Source organism: Poeciliopsis prolifica, unplaced genomic scaffold (genome assembly GCF_027474105.1).
Source record: "Poeciliopsis prolifica strain line A6 unplaced genomic scaffold, Auburn_PproV2 SCAFFOLD018, whole genome shotgun sequence".
NCBI lineage: Eukaryota > Metazoa > Chordata > Actinopteri > Cyprinodontiformes > Poeciliidae > Poeciliopsis > Poeciliopsis prolifica.
In genome coordinates, this window is record NW_026562393.1 from 609,031 (window position 1) to 630,389 (window position 21,359).

Below are 21,359 nucleotides of genomic sequence, written 5' to 3' on the forward strand. Positions count from 1 at the left end.
CTTCAGGCATCTGAAAATGCCGCCCAGGGATAAACAGCACAATTCTCTTCCTTAATAATGTCACAACCAGTCAGGAAAGAAGTTGCCTTAAAATACAGCAGCAGCTTAATTTATGTTTTCAATTAAGCTGCAGTGAAAATAAGGTGTTTTTTTTATACAGCGTATGTAAATATTTGGTTCAAAATTGTACAGGTTTGCTTCATAAGTTAAAGATGAGCCAGCTGTTTCCTGTACTCCTCTTTGGTCTTTCTGAAGAGTTTTTGCAGTGATAGAAGACGCCATGAAAACTATCATAAGAGGTTGGTAAACTTGTTCAGTTCATGTCTGTTCTACAGAAAGGCTGTGGGTAAAATGTCGATCCATGACCTACGGTAGCTCCTGTTGCCTGTTAAGTAAGACTGAAGACAGTCATCACAACAAGCAGCAGACTAAATGGCCCAACGTTAGGCGTAAAGGTCAATTGGGGTGTAGCCAGGAGAGACTGTATGGTTAAAATGTCTGGGCTTCAGAAGGGCTTTCTGTAAAAAGCTCAACTCTAAGGCCCGCCATCCTCCGTCTGTTCCTCCATCACTTTCATAAACATTTCTTCAGCTAAATGTAACATTATGTGACACAATTCATTTTGTCCTCTGTCAGCAAAGAAGTGAGATGGAAAGTCTGAGCAAAATTTGAGTAGGACACAAGAGTAAAACCTCTAGTAGAAACACAATTTTCAGACAATTCGCCAAGAGCACAGTAATTTAGGAAAGAATATCCTCATTAAAAATCAGAATAAATCTCCCCCAATCGAAAGGCGAAGCTCAAACGATTTTCTTTGGAATATTAAATACGTAGAGCTGCACCAGCAGCAACTTTGTACTGATTGAAATTCATCTCTTAGATTCATAGATGAAATTATTTGCTTTTTGAAGTGGTTTCTGGTTAAGTTGTAACATTTTAGGGCCTTCACACTACGTAGGCCAAGAGAGATTTTAAAAGGGTGTAAGATCACAACCTTTTTAAAGACTGCTCTAAAAAGGCTGAAATGTTGATGAACTCTAATATATAATCAGGATCAAGTTCCACTAAAAACAAGCAATTTAGTTTCCGACATTATTTCCTTAACAGTTAAACCTCTCAACCTTCAATCATTGTTTTTTTTTTTTTTTTTTTTTTTGCAGGAATTTAAGATTTCTCTTGGAAGCTAAGAAAAGGCCACACTTGGAGTGTGTACCAGGACTAAAATGGAGGTTGTGTATCTTCATTATTTCATAAGGAATCAAAACAAATACTGAAAATTTGAGTCAATTGAATGCACCAATAATTCAGCGATGCTATCAGTATTTGCAATGAGCAGCTGCATCAAAAATAACATACAACAACAAAAAAAAAAATCAGGTCTGCATAAAATCAGGCTCAGTGAAGATCTTCTTCATTAACTGCGGGTTTATGTCTTTCGTCGATATCGAATTATATTTTATGTTTAACTGCGTCATGAAATCGTCTCAGTGTTACCTACATGAGTGTTGTAGAAAAACAGGAATGACCCTAATGAGCTCTGTGGTTGTTACTTTGATACATGTCAAAGACCCAGATTGCTGTTTTTTTTTTTGTTTGTTTTTTTCTTTTTAATAACAAGCACCACATTTTGCTCTGAGGGACTGATCAGCACAGCTGACAAGCTTCTTTTACCAATTAGAGCATCAGAACGAAAGTCTGGCTGGAATTACGAGACGCATCAGATTTCACGTCTGTGTCATGTTTACACTTCAGGTTCTGTTAGCTGGAGGTGATTTATTCTGCATCTTGTTATCTCCACATGTGATGGACAAATCTTCATGGTTATTTTAAATAAAATTAGACCAGAAAAAAAAATTAAAAATACAAACTCTCCTATTTCAAATGAGGCTGAATCACATCTGTGATTTCTTGTGAAATCACAAGTTTCTGTACAAATTAGCATATGTAATTAAGCATTGTAATTAAATTGTCTTATTAAAGCAAAATATGATTTTTAGGTGATAGAGGTATTTACTGTCTTGTAGCAATTACCACAAGACAGTTCTAATTACTACTGTCTTGTTTCCTGTAATTAGCAGTTTTTCTGGTTAATGTCAGTTGCTGTTTTGCAGTCTACCCACACAATACATTTTAATGTGACTAAATTTACAAACACATTTCTGTTTGCAGAAACCAAAGCTCAAATTCTTATGACGATTCAGCTCATTTAAAACATATTTCGAAATACAGACAAAATAAATGCTGATTGATGGTCTAACTTACACAATATCCAAAAAAAAAAAAAAAAACAGTCAGAAATGCATATATTAGAGTTCTTCTTCCTGACATGCATGTACCCACCCCCCTAAAAAAAAGAAAAAGAATTTTTAAAAATGAATGCAACAATGCACAACTCTTATCACACCCTTGAACCGTGAAACAATTGAAGGAAATCGGGGAACTGAATGAAACTAAATGATGAAGGTCAGGCATCGTGCTTTACCTTCTGAATGGTCTCCAGCATCGACCAGCCACCGTTCCATGGCTTGGTCGACTTTCTGATGCAGTTTAGGCTCGCCATGCTGTGCCACTTCCTGTCCTCCAGTTTCCTGTAGAAAGCGTTGGCCAGCATCAGCACGCTGTCGTACAGGTAGAGGTTGGAGACCTGGTTGGACAGATTTCAGAGGAAAAGGTCAAAGGAGGTCAAGGACAAGAGGATAAGCTGTGACAAAGCTTGGCATGAAGGCGTTTTGTGAGATTGATGGGAAAAGATGTATGATATGAAATGGTAACTGTCATCAGTGTGGACCTCCATGGGTGATCTTTCCCAGAAGTGACTTTGTGATCATATGGTCACTTGAGCTATATTGGAAGAGATTTTTGTGAATTTCTATAGAGTTGAGTCGGCCAAAGAAACCAGTAGCGACAAACTGCATGGTGAAATGCTGCTGGCTAAAATTGAAAAATTAGATTTTTGGCTCATATAAGCAGTCAGAGATGTCGCTATGCTGCCAATAAAGCTTATGCAACACTAAAACCCGCATTTAAAAGATGACACGAACTCCCCAAAAGGCATAAAAGTGCGACAATTTAAAAAATAAATACAATCACAATAACAGAACTGTATCATTTGCAACTCGGTGACAACAAGGCCAAAATGAGCCATTCATGAGAGAAATCAATAAAATAATTTGCAAAATGATGATTTGGGTTGAGTGGTCCACTTAAGTTGATGATTGACCACTGGTTACCGAAATGAACAAGAATCTAAGGGGAATTGGAAAATCACAGATGGGTTAATAGATACATAAACTCTCGTGGCTAGTAAGATACTGACCGCTGATAATTACAATGGGAAGCCTAACGTCACAATTCCAAGCGAACCATCCCTTCAAATGTGGAAAAATAAATAAATATAGAAGCTCTCCATGCCAACCAACACACTGACCACATGTGTGACACATCTGTGGAACTGCATCATCTGCCAGCACAAATCTAACACCACCAAGAGCGCTGCTGGCACCCGAGTGCACAGACGAGCTGGATGGTGTTGAGACGACAGTCAGCTAGCAGCCAGCCTGTCCACATGTCACCCTGACCAAGCACCCAGGAAACACACTGTGACACACACACACACACACCCACACACACACACACACACACACACACATGCAGACAGGAAGGAGAGACCAAATGCAGGATGACAAATGAGCATCACTCTGTCCAGATAAGGAGAGCTGACTGGTATGAAGGCCACGCTGCACGCTTCTGCCTTACACACACACACACACGCATACACACACACACACACACACACACACACACGCACACACACACATCTCCTTTCTGTGTCCATTGGTCATGGAGAGACTAAGGATGAAATTTTACATGACAAAGGCCATGTAAAATTTGTCTTGCCATGGAAGGGGACGGAAGGGGAAGGAAGATAGAACATTGGTTTTAAAAATATATACATTTCCACATAAATTCAGCCTTTTTTTTGTCAAAGATTTTCAATTTTTTCACCGTTAATTCTCACAGACATTTGAAGCTGTTTTGCGCAAACGACTGCAACAAATGTCCTCATCTTGCTTCTTGCCGAACGTTTGAGGTGAGGACGGAGAGAGTGAGCAGAGGACGAGGGGAATGATGGAAGGTGAGAAATGAAAGAAGAGGCAAATATTCTCAGGTCATCTCGAACGGCCAGAGGAGACAGTGAAGGATGAAGACGGGAAAGGAGACGAGGCACAGGGGAAAAATAACCAGCTGAGCAGTTCCAGAGGAATAGAGGAGACAAGACTCTGAATGAAGAACAAAAAAAATGAAAAGGAGAATGACATTGGTGCTCAACACTCGACGTGGCGAGAAAAAAAAGAAGAAGAAAAACTGAACTCGTCTCCAGCAAATGTCAAAACATGACGGGGAAAAAGCCAGCATTTGTCAGTGTTCATTACAGTAATTGTTCTGTTTGTTGTCTTTAAATGTCAGCCTCACATCACCGCAGAGATTTCACAAGTGGAAATAACACTCAGTGTGAGTGGGAGGAAGATTGTGCCTGAAGATGAGATGCGACCAAACTTTCTGGAATGAGACCAATTTGAATTTGTCTCTGGTAAGGCGGGCTGACAGATTACATCAGAACATGACGGCAAACACTAAAACCGAGACGGCGAGCGAGCAAGAGGTAGTTCTTCACCACAAAAAAAAAAAAACCCAAAATGAAACTGCTGGAGATCTTACTTTCTTACGGTGATTTTTTTTCTTTTCTTTTTCTTTTTTTTTTTAACCAATACATTCATAAATAACATTAAATATACCTGCACCCAAGAAATATCATTCAAAAGCAGGTTGATAGATTTTGTCCTTTAGTTTCTTTCTCTGGCTGTTAAGCTAACTACTTAATAATGAATGATTACAAAGTAATTAAAATCCTCTGGTTTTGTTTTTGTTTAAGATCTGATCAGTAAAAAAAAAAACTATAATTGAGAAAAACAAAGAAGAAAAATGTACAAATCAGTAAACTCCACTAGGTCTTTTCTGACACTGAAAAGTCAGTTTTGTGTAAGGATTAACAGTTTCTTTGTTGATTTGGAAAGCATATTTTTAATCCTCCTCATCCTCCTCAGACACATTATGATCCAATTTTTGCAGTAGATGAAGTGTTTTTTCATATATTTCCTATTCACTCCAAAGCTCAACTTAAAGACTCATTTGTGCCAAAATAGTGAGTTCCAGTTAAAGTCCCAGTACTTCTCATCACAATCCACACATTTACATTTGTAATGGTAGGACTGCAAATGTTTCAAGAAAGTCTTATTGTTGCCACTTTTTATGCAGTTGGCTTTAGGGGAACTTTTTTGCACACAATTACTATCAACATCACTTAACTTTGTGGCAAACTAAAAGGCTATCTTTATTTCAATAGATGCACATTTTTAAATTGTTGCCTTGACTATGAATATGGGACACTTTATGCCAAGAGCATAAAGTGCTGTCATTTTCAAGAGAAGAAACAAGAAATAGGCCTCTGTGTCAGACCTTTCACACTGAATAAGAATGCAAAATAATCATTGATACATAAGTTATGGCGTGGAATACAAAAATGATCTGAATGTCGTTCGCTTAGGTCTCTATACAGGCTAGTACCGCTTCTGTCCCTATGATTGGCTGATCCACTATTGTTGCAAGCAAGCATTTGTACAGGTAACATTATAAAGTGTCTGGTGAGTCATCGTCACCATGTTAAAACGGGCTGTAGTGTGTGGAGTTTGGTATTCTAGAGTCACTTATGTTCCTTCTGTTCACGATCCAAGCAGAAATTTGGGAATGCACAACTTGACTACCTCTGATTAAAACAACATAATGTTTCACATCCAACCTGAAATAAAATGACTGACGTAGAGGGAACATTTTCACACAAATAAAAACTGAGATGGGCACGTTCTGACTCTGCCTTAAGAGGACCACTAAAGATTATGATAGCTTTATTCCTTCATTTTAGAGGGAGCTCTCTCTCTAAACTGATTAAATCCCACCATCATTTTATGAATTTGGCTGCTTATTACGTCTTTCTTTGCCCTTCATTAAACAAAGCAAACCCTCTAATTACTCTTTCTGTTCTTGAAAATTAACCTTTTGTGCTTTTGTGGCTGGGAATGACTAAAATTGATTCAGAAGTGATGTACAGAATTAGCATTTTTATGTTTAGCCGTGGAGGTCAGGCCTGTGTTTTCAACCCTTTTCAAACGCCTGTCTGTCTGTCTTTCTTTCCTTCTTTCTCCTTCAGGAGAAAGAAGAATGAGGATACTAATTAGAAAGAATAATCGGTACATACAAGGGCGGCAATTATTCGGGATAAATGAAGAATTTCAAGCACACAAAAAGTTGAAGGAGAAAAATGTGAAGGTTTCATTTGATATAAACAGAAATAAAAAATAAATTATTCAAAACCACGAGAAAAAAACCCCCAAACTATTTACTGATAAATATTATCTGATTTACCGGCACCTTCTTGTGGAACTTTCGAGAAAGTTTGTTTTATATCTGAACATTAAACTTCTGAACGTCGACTTAACTATGGCCCACAAGAATATTCATACCGGAAAGTTATCTAATCGCAAATGAAAAACTGCAGCAGACACAGATGGTAAAACATGTGGGGGGAAAAAATCCAAAGCTGCAGATTGCAAATGACAGTGAAGTGAGGTTCCTATTTAATTATTTCTGTCAAAAATGATAATAATAATAATAAAAAAATGAATTGAAGTTAAAATTCTGTCAGATGGCTTCATGCATTCAATGCACTGATTAGCATTTATATCAGGAGAACACACAGTGAAATCTCCAGCCATCAGTGCAGCGAATCCCTTTCAGTCCCATTTCCTATGCATCAAAATGATCACCTGCTTTCAAATTAAGGTGAATAATTCACAGCGCGAGCCTTTTGAAAGCCCAATGCTTTTTGGTCAGGCTCTGGCATAAATATACATACGTTTGGGGCATATTTAAATGTGTGCAACCTGCATCATCACAGAATCAATCTGAGCCAAAAATGTAAGGTGCGAATCTACTGGGAGAGCATTTGGAGGTTTATATCATCTAATTGATATCATAAAGTGCAGATGGAATGTTAGTCAAAACGACAATTCTGTGCCTTGATAGCAATTATTTTAATTATTTTGTTGTTGTTTTTTTACTTTGTCTCAACAAACACAACACACACACAAATGTTGTTCACGCTGTTTATGAGTCAAGTCTTTCCAGTAACCAGAAGCTGACAGATGTGGTGTAAAACCAGCCTTTTTCTTCACTCAGTGCTGCATGTTTCCCAACTCAAAGTGCAACTCAAACTACGGCAGAGGTGGAGAGTTGGACACATCACCATGCTAACAGGTGTCAGTTGCAAACTAAAACCTGACAGCCAGACACAGAGAAGTGTTTTTGTTTTTACCTCCAGGTTCTGCAGGTATCCTTCCTGTGGGTCGCACAGCAGCGACGAGATCCGGTGGTTCTGCCTCATGCACCGGGTGCTGCTGTCCTTCCAGAGGGGGAAAATCTGTCGGATCACAGTCATGCGCCCCAGTGCACTGTGGGTGAGCTCCAGGATCTCCGTGTCGCTGATTTCCTGCGGTCATGCAAGCAAAAGGAAGAAACGAAAGGCAGAACAAATGTTTTGCAGTAAGTCTCCTTTCCTCTATAAGACTATGTCACATTAATTAATACGAGTAAGAAGCCAGTTTTAAAGCACAACACTGTCTATTAAAGAGCTTTCTATACTCGTGTACATGTTTAACTGCTACGACAAGGAGAAAACCAATTATTTTCTCGGAGGTGTAATTATAGATAGTCACCATTCGAAGTAAAGTAAACCCACTCTGTTCGGTTTCTCCTTATGTCATCCTCATCCAATTAAACATGAAGCTGTAAACAGAAGTTTACATTTAGTTTCTTTTTTTCATTGACTGGAAAAAAAAGAGTTTCGTCTAGCAAAAAAAAAAAAAAAGGTTTTAAATGTCATAATTCTTGAGCCGTAAAAGCAACCGAGATACAAGACGCTACTGACATATAATTTATTCCATCCACACAACAAGTGGCAGCTGCTTCACATTAAAATCGCAGCGTGAACCTACTATTTGAAATGATTTTAAAGGATAGACAATAATTATCTGTGCTGGAAACTACTTTTTTAATAGCGGTTTTGTCTTAAGTACCAAAGAGTTTCTGTGACCAGAAGAAGACCCCGTGGTCATCAGCATATTTCTTCACTTTGCTGTTAAAAGTTCTTTGGCAATCATGTTGTTTTTTCTTTTTTTTTTTTCTTTTTTTTGAGACCAGCCGTGAAATAAAGCAACTTTAGAAGGAAGTGGTAAAAATTTGATTTTTGTTTCAACTTCTGCAAACAGAACAGTAAATTTCAGAGACCAAAGTGCTCAAATACAGAGTTGTTAAAAACAAACAACTTACTCATATTAATTTAAATTTATTTCTTAATTATTCACATGAAAATCTAATATAACTTTTTTGATTACGATCCAATTTCACTTGCCTGGAATAAGTTACTTCATATTTCTAGCATCAGCTGGATTTTATCATTAGCCAAGTGAGATTTCATTTTACTTTTTTAAACAATCACCAAAATAGAGACTAAACTGCATGTAATGAAACATTAAATGATAAACCACCTCCATTCAGGCACAGGCAGGTGGCCTGAATGGACGACTAATCAGGAGTCGTGGAAAGAATCAGTTGAGGGGTTTTGGAGGGCAGTCATTTTTCAGAGCGACGCCGTTTCCAGGAAGTAGGTAATATTAAACGTTAATATCTGAGTAATCAGTTGGCTTTCCTTTGATAGAAAACTGATTTCTCAGTCTCAGAATTACACTGCAGTTCATTACTTTTTTGTTTTTTAACTAGCATCAAATAGAAATGTATAAAAGTGCCTTCAAATCCGTGGGTGTGATTAGATTTATTGTGATTTGACACAATGTAGATAAACTTATTGAACTGAAAATAGGCATAAGTCATTTCAATTCAGGTTAATTTCACCAAGAGCAGCACATTAAACAATGTTACATGTCAAAAACAAAGCAAACGCTGTTTTGTATGAAGATTTTCTATCCAAAGGTTATTGATTTGTAAATTCAGTGCTTGGTTGGACCTTTCTCAAAAGTCAGCAATTAGATTATTTTATATATTCCTAAACTGGAATGTTTTATCTTTAAATAAATTCACAAAGTGTGTGTTTTTTTTATATATATATTTTCACTTTATAAAACTTTTTTTTTTTTTGGGGGGGGCAGAGCAGAATTACGGTTTTGATTCCTAAACCCAACAAAAATCATTTCAGTTCATTTAAATGTTTTTTTTTTATTTATAATCATTAGCACTCATTTAGTTTTTTTTTTTCTTTTTACTTTATTGTGGATCAAAGGAGCCCTCCAAGTCTCACCACCTACAGACCAACAATTACCCGCTGCTTGTGTTTCTACTGACGGTAGGACAGAGAAGAGAAAAATGAAAAGGGATAAAGACGAAAATCCCAGACAGAGCACAGTGGCTCTGATGGATTCACTTGTCAATACGGGTGACGATGTTAACGGCTGCAACTGGAGCAGCTGTGATGTAACCTGCAAGGTGCTTTTTGTTCACAAAGAATTGGATTTACATTTCAAAGAGAAGCACCCGGTGTCATTTACAGTTATTTCATTTCGGCTCTCATTAACGCCGCCCGTTTCCGATAGGTTCCCCGTGTAATGAGCCATGAAAGAAAAAACACGAAAAAAAAAAAAGATTAAAAAAGAAAGTAAAAAAATTACTTTTTGAACACTTGTAGCTAAAGAGATTATGGTTTGGGGTACAAATTTATATATATATAGAAATATCTATACATATAGATACATCTATAGATAGATATCTATATATAGATAGATGTGTTCAGCCTCTAGTCACCTTTATTTTCTTTCTTCTCTTTCTTTCAGATAATTTTCTTCAGATTAGTTGAGTTGAATGGATGTATTTTATTTATATTTCTGTGCTAAGTGTTTTCTGTCTCTCATTTTGTGTCTCTTCCTACTTTGTTCCAAATTCCCAGACTTGAGAGAAACAGTTCTTTTGTTTTCTGAACTCAGCATCTGAGCAGTGTCAGTGAGCTCATCAAAGTAATTGTGTAGATTTTTGGCTGTTCCCAGATAAAACGCGACAGCTGCTGCTTCACACACTCAGAGCCATCCATGTGTTTTCACTGTGACCCTGCAGAGATCTTCACTCCTTTGTCTTTCCTACCCCAAACCTGCTACTTTCCCTCAGTTTTGGTAAATGTTTATTTCATTTTTGTCAGTGTTTTGGTCTTTCATCTTCTCTTTATGCATGTCTTTGTGAGTTGATTTGTTTATAGTAGAACTGCTGAGGCTGGTCACTGTAATCGATCTCAATAGTGATGGCAACCCTTCACTATCAATCGATATTCTTTAGTTGACAAAGTTGTTTTGTTCCAAATTGTCATGACCGTTCAGGAATGTGTTGCAGTTTAACAAAAAATTCACATTTGCTGTAATTTTGTCCTTAATGCACAGTATATTTTTTTTGTCATTTTTGTAAGGATGTCACTTACTTTTACTCGTTCTTTTATTGTGTTCAGTAAAATTTGGCATAAGTTGTAGTGATTTTTGCTTGTCTGATTATTTCCTTTTTCATCCCAATTATCTTGAGAATATTGGCAAAGAACATCCTCAATACAAAAATAAAAGACTTTGCCCACATGAATCTGTTACAGAAAATAAAGAAAAGTAAAGGCTTGTGGGATTTTATAGTTGAAAAAAAAACAAAACAAGAGGTGAAGCTCTTAGATCGTAAAGTGAATAAGAAAGAATTAAGAACCGTTCCATTAACACTTACATCACTATAACATCAACCCTATTTTTTTATTTATTTTTTAACATCCATTAGCTTGTATTAAAGACACAACACTGATAAAAAAATAAAAAATTAAAAAAACAGAGAGATCTTGTGTTTGGTAGCTCTGTCAGAGCAGAGGACACACAGAGGAGATAAATCCAGACACCATCTGTAGGTGACAGCAAATCAGGAGAGCAAGCTGAGGCAGCTTGCTCCGGTGACACTCGTGGCGACTGAGAGGAGAAGCAAGAAGCTGCCCTTTAATTAAGAGACATACAGAAGTTGCCTGCTTCAGAGCAAAAGGACAGATCCAGGCCTAAACATGGCTGGAGGTAAACGGGCCGTCACTAGAACGAAGATACCGCTCTCTCACCACAGTCGACTGAACAAGAACGTCGACTCCAGAGACAGCTAAAAGGTTTTTGACACACTGCTGTGGTTACTAAAACTAGTTAGCAGTAAAATAAACAGGAGTTGTAAGGAAATTAAAATGTGGTAAAATAATTTCAAACCAAAATGTAGAGAAAACAAACATTTATCTGACGAGAGGGATACCTGCAATGTGTGTGTGTGGGATATAGATTCACAGGATATTAAGAGAGATAATTCATTTCGATTTAAAAATAAGCTGGAAATAAAAAGCAAGGAGCTAATAAAGAAGATTTCGACGTGGCATTCGGTTCATTTGGAGTTTTTTTCAGAAGGAGTTAATGCACAAAAGAATGAATATAGTATTAAGAGTATAACGTTGTTACGAAGCTGTGAGTTCATTTTTATTTATTTTCTTGGTATGTTTGCTTAGGCTTGAATTACATTGTCAACAGTCCAGTTAGTCGGCTTGATCGGTTGATGAGGCACAGATAAATAGCTTCCTGGCTTTGAGCAAAGCTTTGGAGATTTGAAAAGCAAAGTTTGGGAAAGGTTTAAACATTAAAGATGATCTTGCATCCATAACACCAAACAATGAGCTTCATTTAAGGCAGGAGTGTCACTCTTCAGTCCTGCATTTTTTTTTATGTGTTCCTGCTTGAAAACACTTGAACACAAAGGCTTAATTAGTCGTTCGTTGTGCGATCAGCGTTTCAAGTGGCCTGATTATGGCTCCTTCGTTTGTTTTCTATATGTTGAAGCAGGAAAACACAGGGAAGTTGAAAAACACAAAGTCCCATCAACATCCATCACACCCTGACTGGCTGGTAAAGTTTTATTCCTATTAGAAGACGCAGTGTATAAAGTTTAAAAAAGTAATCATGGGTCCACCAGTGTAGGATACGCTGCTCATTCAGGGAAATTAAAGAGACAGAAAGTAGCATAATTATTATAAGATGATATATTGTGTCATGCCCTATATTTTCCATTTTTGCAAGATTTTAACTTGTCAGTGACAATTTAAACTGAATTGCAGTCATCACAAAACCAGATCTGGGGCAAGTCTGGTCCTTTGACCAGACTTTTGACATTCCTTCTTCACAACATGACGAAACACTAAGGCTGCCTTCTCCGTCGTGAGTTGGAGGGAAATTTTGTCTCATGGATTTAACATCGCGGCGTCTTACCTCATTTACAAACACCCAGTGACTGTCCTTGGAGGCCAAATTTGTTTCCACAGCCTGCAGACACAAACACAGAGAAAGAGAGAGAGAGAGAGAGAAACGGGAAAAGTTTAGATCAATTACTCCGGCTTCATGTAAACTTTCTGGGTCTCAGATCCTCCTATTTGGCCTCAGAGCTGCTCTATCACACCAAAGACACGTTGCTTTGCTCCACTCCTATTTGCTCAGCCTCTGCTGTTTTCCGATGATGGGTTGCTCTGCCAAATGTCAACCAATAAAAGTTTTCCACCGAGACCCGGCCGAGTGCTGAAAACTCTTATCAAAGCGCTGCGAGCTCCTCTGGTTCGGTGTAGCTGTGTGATAATCCTGGCAGCATCCATCCGGCTTCCGACTGATGATAACAAAGAGCCGAGTCGAGCCGATAAGGTCTGCGCTTTATTCTGAGTCCAGAAGGGAACTTTTGGTACCAGCTCATCACCTTCTGCAACCGGCAGACATGAATGCAGAATGCAGAAATTATATATTCATATAAACTGATCACTAATAGGTGATAGAAAAGCTTCCTTTTCTAGTACCACAATCCTCAAGTAAATTAATTTCCCTCCACTCAAACGACACACTCAATAAAAAAAAAAAAATTTAAAATGCCATGACAAGACACAACATGTATCAAAGCATATGGACTGAACAACGAGCCATGTGGGTGTTCGGCCTCAGGGCGCCACGCAAAAACATGCCGTTATTAAAAAGAACACTGTAACCACGTCTCTATCTAATGATCTGGACGACATAAAGCAAAACGTCGTCATTTAACATGATAATAGGAAAACGGAGAGGAGGGAGCATCTGGTCCGTGTGGGGAGGGAACACAGTAACAATCATGGAGCCTGGTAGGAAAGCTGAAACAGGGTTTACCGTAACCCAGCTACTCAACACACGGAACCATGGAGAGGAAGACTGGACCCAGACACACATCCAAACTGCTTTTTTAGGCCAGATAAAACAAGACTAAGCTTCTGGAAATGACTTCTCAAAGCATAGACACTGTTTCTGCTTTCTGGGTTATGTTTCACAGTCGTTTCTATGTCAGGAACCCAGGCAATTTGAATAAACATTTTCCAGTTTTCCTAAAAATTCAACCAGCATCAGAAGCTTGATAACGGCTACAAAAAAGCACACGGCTAAACAAATGTATATATAGATCAGATATTGGAATAATGCCCTCCTTTTTAAATCAGGTAAGGCTTTTGCAAAATGCACTTTACACAGTTTACAATACATTTCTATATATTGATGTGGAAACTAATATTTGGCATCTTTAATCCCAATTGTTACATGCTAGCTTAAGAGTTACTCCTTTGGGAATCCCCAGAATAATACCAAAAAAGTGTTTGGAATATACAGTAAAAGATGTTTTCCCACCAGAGATTCAAAACTGGGTTTTAAGTTTTTCAATATTAATATCTTCGCCCTCCTTTTCAGGCTCCATGTTTGGTTTCTGCTCCATCCAATTCACTCGCCCAGGAAGACCAACAGAGATGTAATAATATTCTTTGCAGTTTGATCATTCAATTTGTGTGTCCTGGAGAACACACAGATTGGAGGAGGGTGAGAGGTGAGGATTAGGGACGTATTAATAACAGTAGTTGGGACCAAAATGTCAGTGAATGTGAAGGTTTGTGATGAGGTCCAGCTTTTTTGTGTGAGTTGATGATGTTGTCAGTGATCTGGTTAACCTATCGTTAAAGGCCAAGACCCCACTTTCTGGAGATACTTCACAAGACATCTCCTATTCGGAAATATTACACCTGTCACTGTAACCTTTAACATGCCACACGCACACGCACACATAACAGCAGAGAGACTTGTAAAACTGTCCTCTAAGATAGATGTGCTATTCTGAGCCAATTTTACTGTGATCTATGTTGAGGATTTTCTATCCTGAGTTTCCTCTCAGTCTTTTTGAAACCTGGTTACTTGTTTGGTTTTTTGCTCATGTGGATACACAAACTGTTGATTTTTATTGTTGTTTGTTTTTAGAAATCTTTGACATTTTGTTGCATTTAATGAAACAAGCTGAAGTAAAATGATAAAAAATTATATATATATATATATATATATATTTTTTTTTAACAGTAAGAGCTGGCAGAACATTAAGACCTCGTTCCAGTCACACATCTTTCTTGAATGAGTTTGGCTGTGCTCATTCAGCCAGATGGACATTCCTTTAACCAATTAGTTGCATTCAGCTAATTAATTTTGGGAAGAATCAGTTCTAAGACGCACAACCAAGATTCAAAATCAAAGTTTGGATGATTTTGTTGTCAACTGTAGACATTTCAAGGAAGACATATTTAAAAAACAGCACAATTTTATTTCAATAAAACTGTTATCTTCTTTTTTTTTCGCACAGTTTTTTATTCATTTATTTTTTTTATTTTACTTTGTTTGATGCAGTGATATTGATTTGTGTTCTGTAAGCACACATGCTAATGTGTTCTGTAAGCACTTTTTGACTACGTCTCCCTGATAGGAGTCTATTACGGTCCCACATTTGGGCTTGGTATTACTTGCCCATGCAGTCATGCAAAAAAAGTTCTCACAATATGTCAGATTGAGAGGTCGTCTCCTGTCGACAGCGTGTGGGCTCACAGATTTTTAATTAAATTTTGTTCTGACTGTAAGTTTTCCTCTAATGAAGAAGAAATTGTTGCTTTATTGATTTAAATGTAGGAAATCATACTTGAAGTTGTTGGAAACAAACTGATTGGCATTTAGATTTTTTTTAATTATTTCAGACGTCAAGAAAGAAAAAAGTAAAGAAAGAAGGAAAGGAAGAAGGAAAATCCTCCCCATCCATTAAATATCACTGAGTGCATATTGTATTTATCTCGTCTTACATAAAACTTGCATAACAGAGCACTCCCACACATGCATGTTTAATTTCAAGAGAAACATTTAATCAAACAATTTCATATGAAAGCTGCTATAAATTCCATTGAGACAAGAAAATTACAAAATTCACTGTTTCTACACCTGTTTTATTAAACCATACTCCACTTTAATTCAGTCAGTATTTTTAAATAGATAAATAATGTGCAGAAAAATGTAAGTGTAAGTGGGTCTTTTTTTTTTTTTTTCATTCACAGCTCAATCACCTCAACCCGTTGTGACCGGGCTGCAGTCTGCTCGCAGGTCATTGGGCCGGCCAGAGTTGGGTTGACCGCAGTGATCACTAGATCAGCAAGATGGGGTCTCTGGGCAGGTCTGTGTGCAGAATGGATGATGGGACAGATCAAAAAGCGATTGCGTCAACACCCTGCAGCTAGTTCAGCAGCGGGCAGCCGGTGCAACACTCTCGTCTGCTGCTGAAATCCTCCATTTGGATCTGCACTAACTTTCCTTCATGTAGAAAAATTCAGCTGTAGCCGAACATTCAGCTGCCAGAACAAACAAGTTCAATGTAATTTACTAATTGATAAAAAAAAAGCCTTCAGGGTTAGTTAGTAGAGCGACACGTTCCAAGTTTGCTTTTGAAATGTGGCTTAGCAGGACATTCATATCAGAACCAGAGAAAGAGATGTATGTGTATTTCACTTGGATTTGCACAAACCAATCAGACAAATCAAAGACCAGGGAGATGATTGTGCATCTGACATGCCTTTAGAAGCTCAGATATTCTGCAAACAGACATGATGCAACCAGAAATAAAACAAACACTGCATCTTCATTCCATCTACATGTCTGCACGCTGCAGTCAGGCTGAGAATAAATATTTAAAAGCAGAAACAACTAAACAGAGCATGTTTTGTTGAGCTGTATATTTTTGTTCCCCACCAACTTCAGCTCGACCTTGCAAAGAAATGATGAGGTATCGATCAGGTAGGCCAATCCGAGCTGCATCAAAGTTTTATGAAAGAGTCAGGGTCATGCTGCTAAGTATCGAGTGGTGGGAGGCCTCTGCGGAAAGACGGAAACTTTCCGCAGCGGCGGAAACATGTTTCGCTTTCATTCTTGGTTGAACGGGATCAAGCAGGACTTGGGGAGCGGAACTACATGCCAGAGGAACTCTAAATGATTTAGATGTTTGGCAGCGAAAGGCTGCCAACATAATATTACGCGAGTAAGAAAGTACAGAGAAAACACTTTAGTCTCTTCACGGGACTGGGGAGTTGTTGACATTGAGAAAAATCTTGAGCATTAGCAGCCTAGACTTTTCCATTTTGTATGACCCAAAAAAGAAAAAATTGTTGCTATTTAAAATTCAGAGTGGGTGACATGTTTGCTGAAATTCTGAAAAATGGCTTGTCCTTGTTGAAATGCGGGAAAGCCAAGCATATTTTGGGGAAACGCTCTTCTGCTTCCATCAGCAGTTCTCAGGGGAGGCAAAGGGTCTGGTGAAGGGGTGGGGGTTTGTTAGGTGAAGGTGGTGGCGTGTTAGAGAGTTAGCCAGTTTATATTTTGCTCGACTGCCTCCACCGTGACCACCTCTGTGGGTTTAATAGTTCTGACAACAAGCATTTTAACAGGCTGCTGGGCGGTCAGCAAGCGAGAATGTTACACCAGAGACAGATTGCTTTTAACACCATGCTAATGGAGGAGACAGGGATGAGTCCCATGAGGACGCCACTGACCAGGAAATCCGGCATGCGTGGGGTCAGAGAAGAAACAAAAACTAAGTTAAGTTAGACGTTCCTCTGATTTTGTCACAGAAACACAATTTAGTTCTTTGTTTAGCTGTGGGGCATTCTGTCTTTGTAGCTCGCAGAAAACAAAGAAGATACATAAAGACAAAGCCGGCAGTAGCCATTTTGGTGCCCTCGGTTATGACGCTGCTCTACGATAAATCTGCATTGGGTAACTTTTATAAAACCAGCAATCTCGACACTGTTTACGCTGTTAGCTTTCCCTCTTTAAAACAAAGCCGTCCCATCTCAAAGTGAGGCCACTTTCCACTTCGCCTTTATCAAATACGAGCAACAGTGTGACACAAAGCAACTCCAGAGAGCAAGCAGCCTCTGACTAGGCCTCGCTGGTAGAGGCGGGCTGCCGCTATGAGGCTCTATCTGGATGTTGATGTGAGTGAAAGTTGTGCTAAAAGCAATGCTTCACACAAAGATAAACTGAGAGCTGAGAGACTTTGGTAAACATGGCACTCCACTATGAACAAGAGCTTATTTATATGGAATCAGTTTGAAAAGGCTGAAACTTGCCAATTTACTTAGATCTTAAGGATCAGTTGAATGATTAAGGCTTATTGTATCTTGACTGTAATATTAATTTGCTTTGTTTGTATTGCTTTTTTCTGGTTGTCTGTGTACAGCACTTTTAACAAATTGTGTTGCTTGTGAAGCGCTTTGTGGTTAAGGGTGGACTCGATGGGATGTAGCACATGCTATGATGAATAGTAAATTGCACTAAACAGCTGACGGATTTCAGGTGAGGAGAAACCAGAGAAAATCTCTCGCAGACTTTCTGCAACCCAGCAGAGAAAGGAGACCAAAGCAGCTTCCAGTGAGCTGCTGGTGACTGGTTTCCATGTCTTCATGTGGAAAAGCTCTCAGAGGTGTTTTAGAAGGGGATGTTCAAACCTTCAGCATCCACAATAAATCTAGAGGAGATTCTCAAAAACAAACATAGAAAGTCTAACTGGATCCTCTAAAGCAGAAAACTGTTATTTCCCATTTCCTCTTTATTAATTAAATAACCACATCAATGATGATTGGTCAATGGAAGGACTTCAAAGGCATTAAAACAGCTTTTTTTTTTAATTTTTAAAAAAGGTTAAATACTCTCAGCTATTTTGTTTTCAGTTTTTATATGCACTCTTTCATTCTATGAATAAAATGTTTATCAGATGTTTCTGAATCGTATCTGAAACAGAATCGCAGTGCTGTCACCTGCAGGTGTTTCACTTTCGTCCCTCTTGACATTTAACTTTTGTCTCCTGATGTGTCATTAGGAGAACTGCTCTCTGTGCGCTCGGCTATTATTTCTTGACTAATGCCTTCTAGGTACGTCCAGGGACTTTAAAATCCCTAAACGCTCTCTGTTTCAACAATATGAACAGACATATGGAGGATAATTATACCTTTGGTCTGTACATTATAATTTATCCACATTTTAAAGCTTAGATTGCCTTACTTTTCAATCCGACTGAGCGGCCCTTGTGTCTTCGGTCTCCGGCTGACAGGACAAGCTGGGCTTTAGATCTCCCAGTCGTGACTCTTCCCCTATCTATTCTGCTGCTATATTGTCCACCACTGTCACTCAGCCTATTATAAGTGCCCCCCAAAGAGGAATGGAGCGAGACGGAGACATCGGATGGAGAAAGAGATTGAAGAGGGACTGAAGTGTCCCATTTTAAAGAGCAGGTAAAGGTGTCTCGTCGCATGATAATAGAGTTGAAAAAGGCAGAGGGAAGCTATCATGACTCACAATAAATTGCGAGTCGTGATAAAAGTGGTAAATAATAAAATCTGTGATTATGAAATATTTGGTAAGTTTGATAAAACATGAACCGATTCCTGAAACCAGTTGAGTTGAAGGCTCAGAACGTCCTAAAAGTTTACACATTAAAATAGAGAAAGAAAGGCTGAGGTGTTGGAGCATTGTTACATAAGACACTTGTATCCGTGGCAATGGCAAGTTTGAAAGAAACTAACCGCTGACAAATGGTTTTCCCAGCATCCATTTATCCTGATGGAATGGACGCAAAGTATAATTCGTAAAATACTCTGGACTTTCTGTGGTGTATGAACATGGTTTTATCTTTTGGAGGTCGGTTTGACAGAGTTCCTGTTGACAGCCCAACAAGTCCGGTCGTCTCAAACGTTTGATTTGTTTAGATGCTTTTGTGCCCTCTTGTGTTTATTTCTTTGTGTATTATCCCTCAGTTCCTCAGGTGCAGCTCTCCCAAACCGTACTGTATTTTCTTGATTAGTCTGACCTGATCTGGTTCTTATGCCACATAATAAAAGCCTGTCAGTTCTTCACCCAAGAAGTTCAATTTGACACTTGGGTCAAAAACCTATCTGAAGATAAATGTTCACATCTATAAAATTTGAATATACATTCATCAAAAATGCTTTTATTTAAGGTTGAATTCAGAGTAATTTTAAAGGAAATTATAATGCACAGCTCTAACAAACGACTAATTAGTATTGTAAACACAAAGATCCAAAAGTTTGTCTTTTTTTTTTAGCAAGCTGTTACTTTTCTGCTTTTCCTTTGTATTTGTAAACATTAAAACACTATTTTATTCCCTTTTCTTCAAGTCCCATTCTGCTGTTTTTGCCCTTTTGCACGCCAAAGGGCTGTTAATTGAGCCTTGTGGACTTAAATTGAATATATAAGATGTAAAAAGCAGCTGAAATCTGAGAATAAGGATCAGACAGATGGCTGGATGCTGGACAGGCGAGGCGAGAGCTAAAGCCCGTTACAGGTTTGGGTGGACTGAGGCAGCTCAGTCCAGGAAAAACAATCTGCTCTGTAAAACCAGAGCAGATATTAGCACAAAGTTGACTGCTGGGAGGCGAGGAGTCAGAAATTAGAAAGCCAATGAAACTCTCAACTAAGAGCTATCCAAGCTAACAGTAAAACTAAGTTCTGTCATCCATTAAAAGTGGAATACGGGCTGCTGCTTGTGAAAGACACTTAAAGCACAGGGTCAGAAAATTTACTGAGCAACCAGAAAACGTCTGATCCATGTGCATATCACTAAAGACAACTCCCAACAAGAACACTAGGAGAACTGAGATAGGTCAAGTGATGTGGCATTAAAATGCACAAATGAAGTCCAGCGTGGAGCCTCCTGCATTCAAAACATTCAACAAGCTCACGCTGACTCTTTCTAGTTCAATCATGGCCTCAGAGTCACGGAGACATTCGTCAAGCTCAATTTATTCACCGGAGCGCAGTGGAGACAGAAAAGGTGGTTTAGGTGAGTGCCATTACCAAACATCTCAGTCTGACACAGATGGCATGATTCAGCATCAAGGCAGTTGATCTTCTGATCTCCCTAAGATAAAATCCTAAGCAACAACATGGGGCTCGCCCACGTCTTGGGTGCCTCCATGGTGGAAACACGAACGCATATTTTCAACCTCAGTATTTTATAACATGTGAAGAGCATACTAGCAAAGAAACAGAAAAGCTAAAGAAGAAGAAAAAGTGTTGGTTTCACAAACATAATGCTGAAAAAAATACATTTTTGAACTTTAGAAGACACAAATAATATAAAAGGAACAATTTTGATAAGAGATAGAGAACTACAGGAAGCATCCATCAGCTAATCTGGTTCACAAGCTGAACTTACTCATTAATATCACAAACTAGTACAAACACTAAACCGTTTGAAAGAAAATGCAGCTTGAGAAGTTAATGTACAGCGGCGCAGTGCTGCTTGATGTTTGCAGATCAGCCTATTGACATCATTTATGTTCCTTGGCTGCAATTGGTTGTACCCACAAGAGTGGACGTAATGAAGACTGTGGATGTTAACTTCTAAGAAGTGATAAGACTGTTTCCCCTGTTTGTATCAATGCATATTAAGATCTATGTGATATTCAGGCAGTTATGTGCGTTTTTAGATTCAATCTCAAGATTCAGTGACTGTAGCGCTCTGAGGAAGACTGCAGTTTGTCTGCAGATGTACCTGACTTACACCTGATTAGTCACTTTCCACTTTCTAACTAGAGTTTTCAACTGTTACAACCTATATGATTCATAATTTGCAACTGGAAAATATATATATATAAACAAATCAATTTCAGCCCTAAAATAGGACACAATGTTTAGGAGTGTATTTTCTCCTTGTGTCAGAAAGAGAAGTTCAACTTGAAATTTGTAATATTTAGTCACAGAGAGAAAAGCTTTTTGTCTTTTTGTTGGAATTGCATTAGATGATATGTCGCTTTGAATGATGAATGCATT

At 38.3% G+C, this 21,359-nt stretch overlaps 1 protein-coding gene across 2 annotated transcripts in view; it reads right to left on the reverse strand.

Annotated features, from left to right (window-relative positions):
* grid1b (glutamate receptor, ionotropic, delta 1b) overlaps nucleotides 1-21,359 on the reverse strand; it is a 406,477-nt gene that overhangs the window by 53,870 nt on the left and 331,248 nt on the right. For both annotated transcript variants that reach the window (XM_055042755.1, XM_055042754.1), the window contains exons 5-7: nucleotides 12,429-12,482; nucleotides 7,430-7,603; nucleotides 2,483-2,644 (exon numbers count right to left, since the gene is read on the reverse strand). In XM_055042755.1, coding sequence (XP_054898730.1) covers nucleotides 2,483-2,644; nucleotides 7,430-7,603; nucleotides 12,429-12,482 — 390 coding nt within the window. The remainder of the gene's footprint in view (nucleotides 1-2,482; nucleotides 2,645-7,429; nucleotides 7,604-12,428; nucleotides 12,483-21,359) is intronic.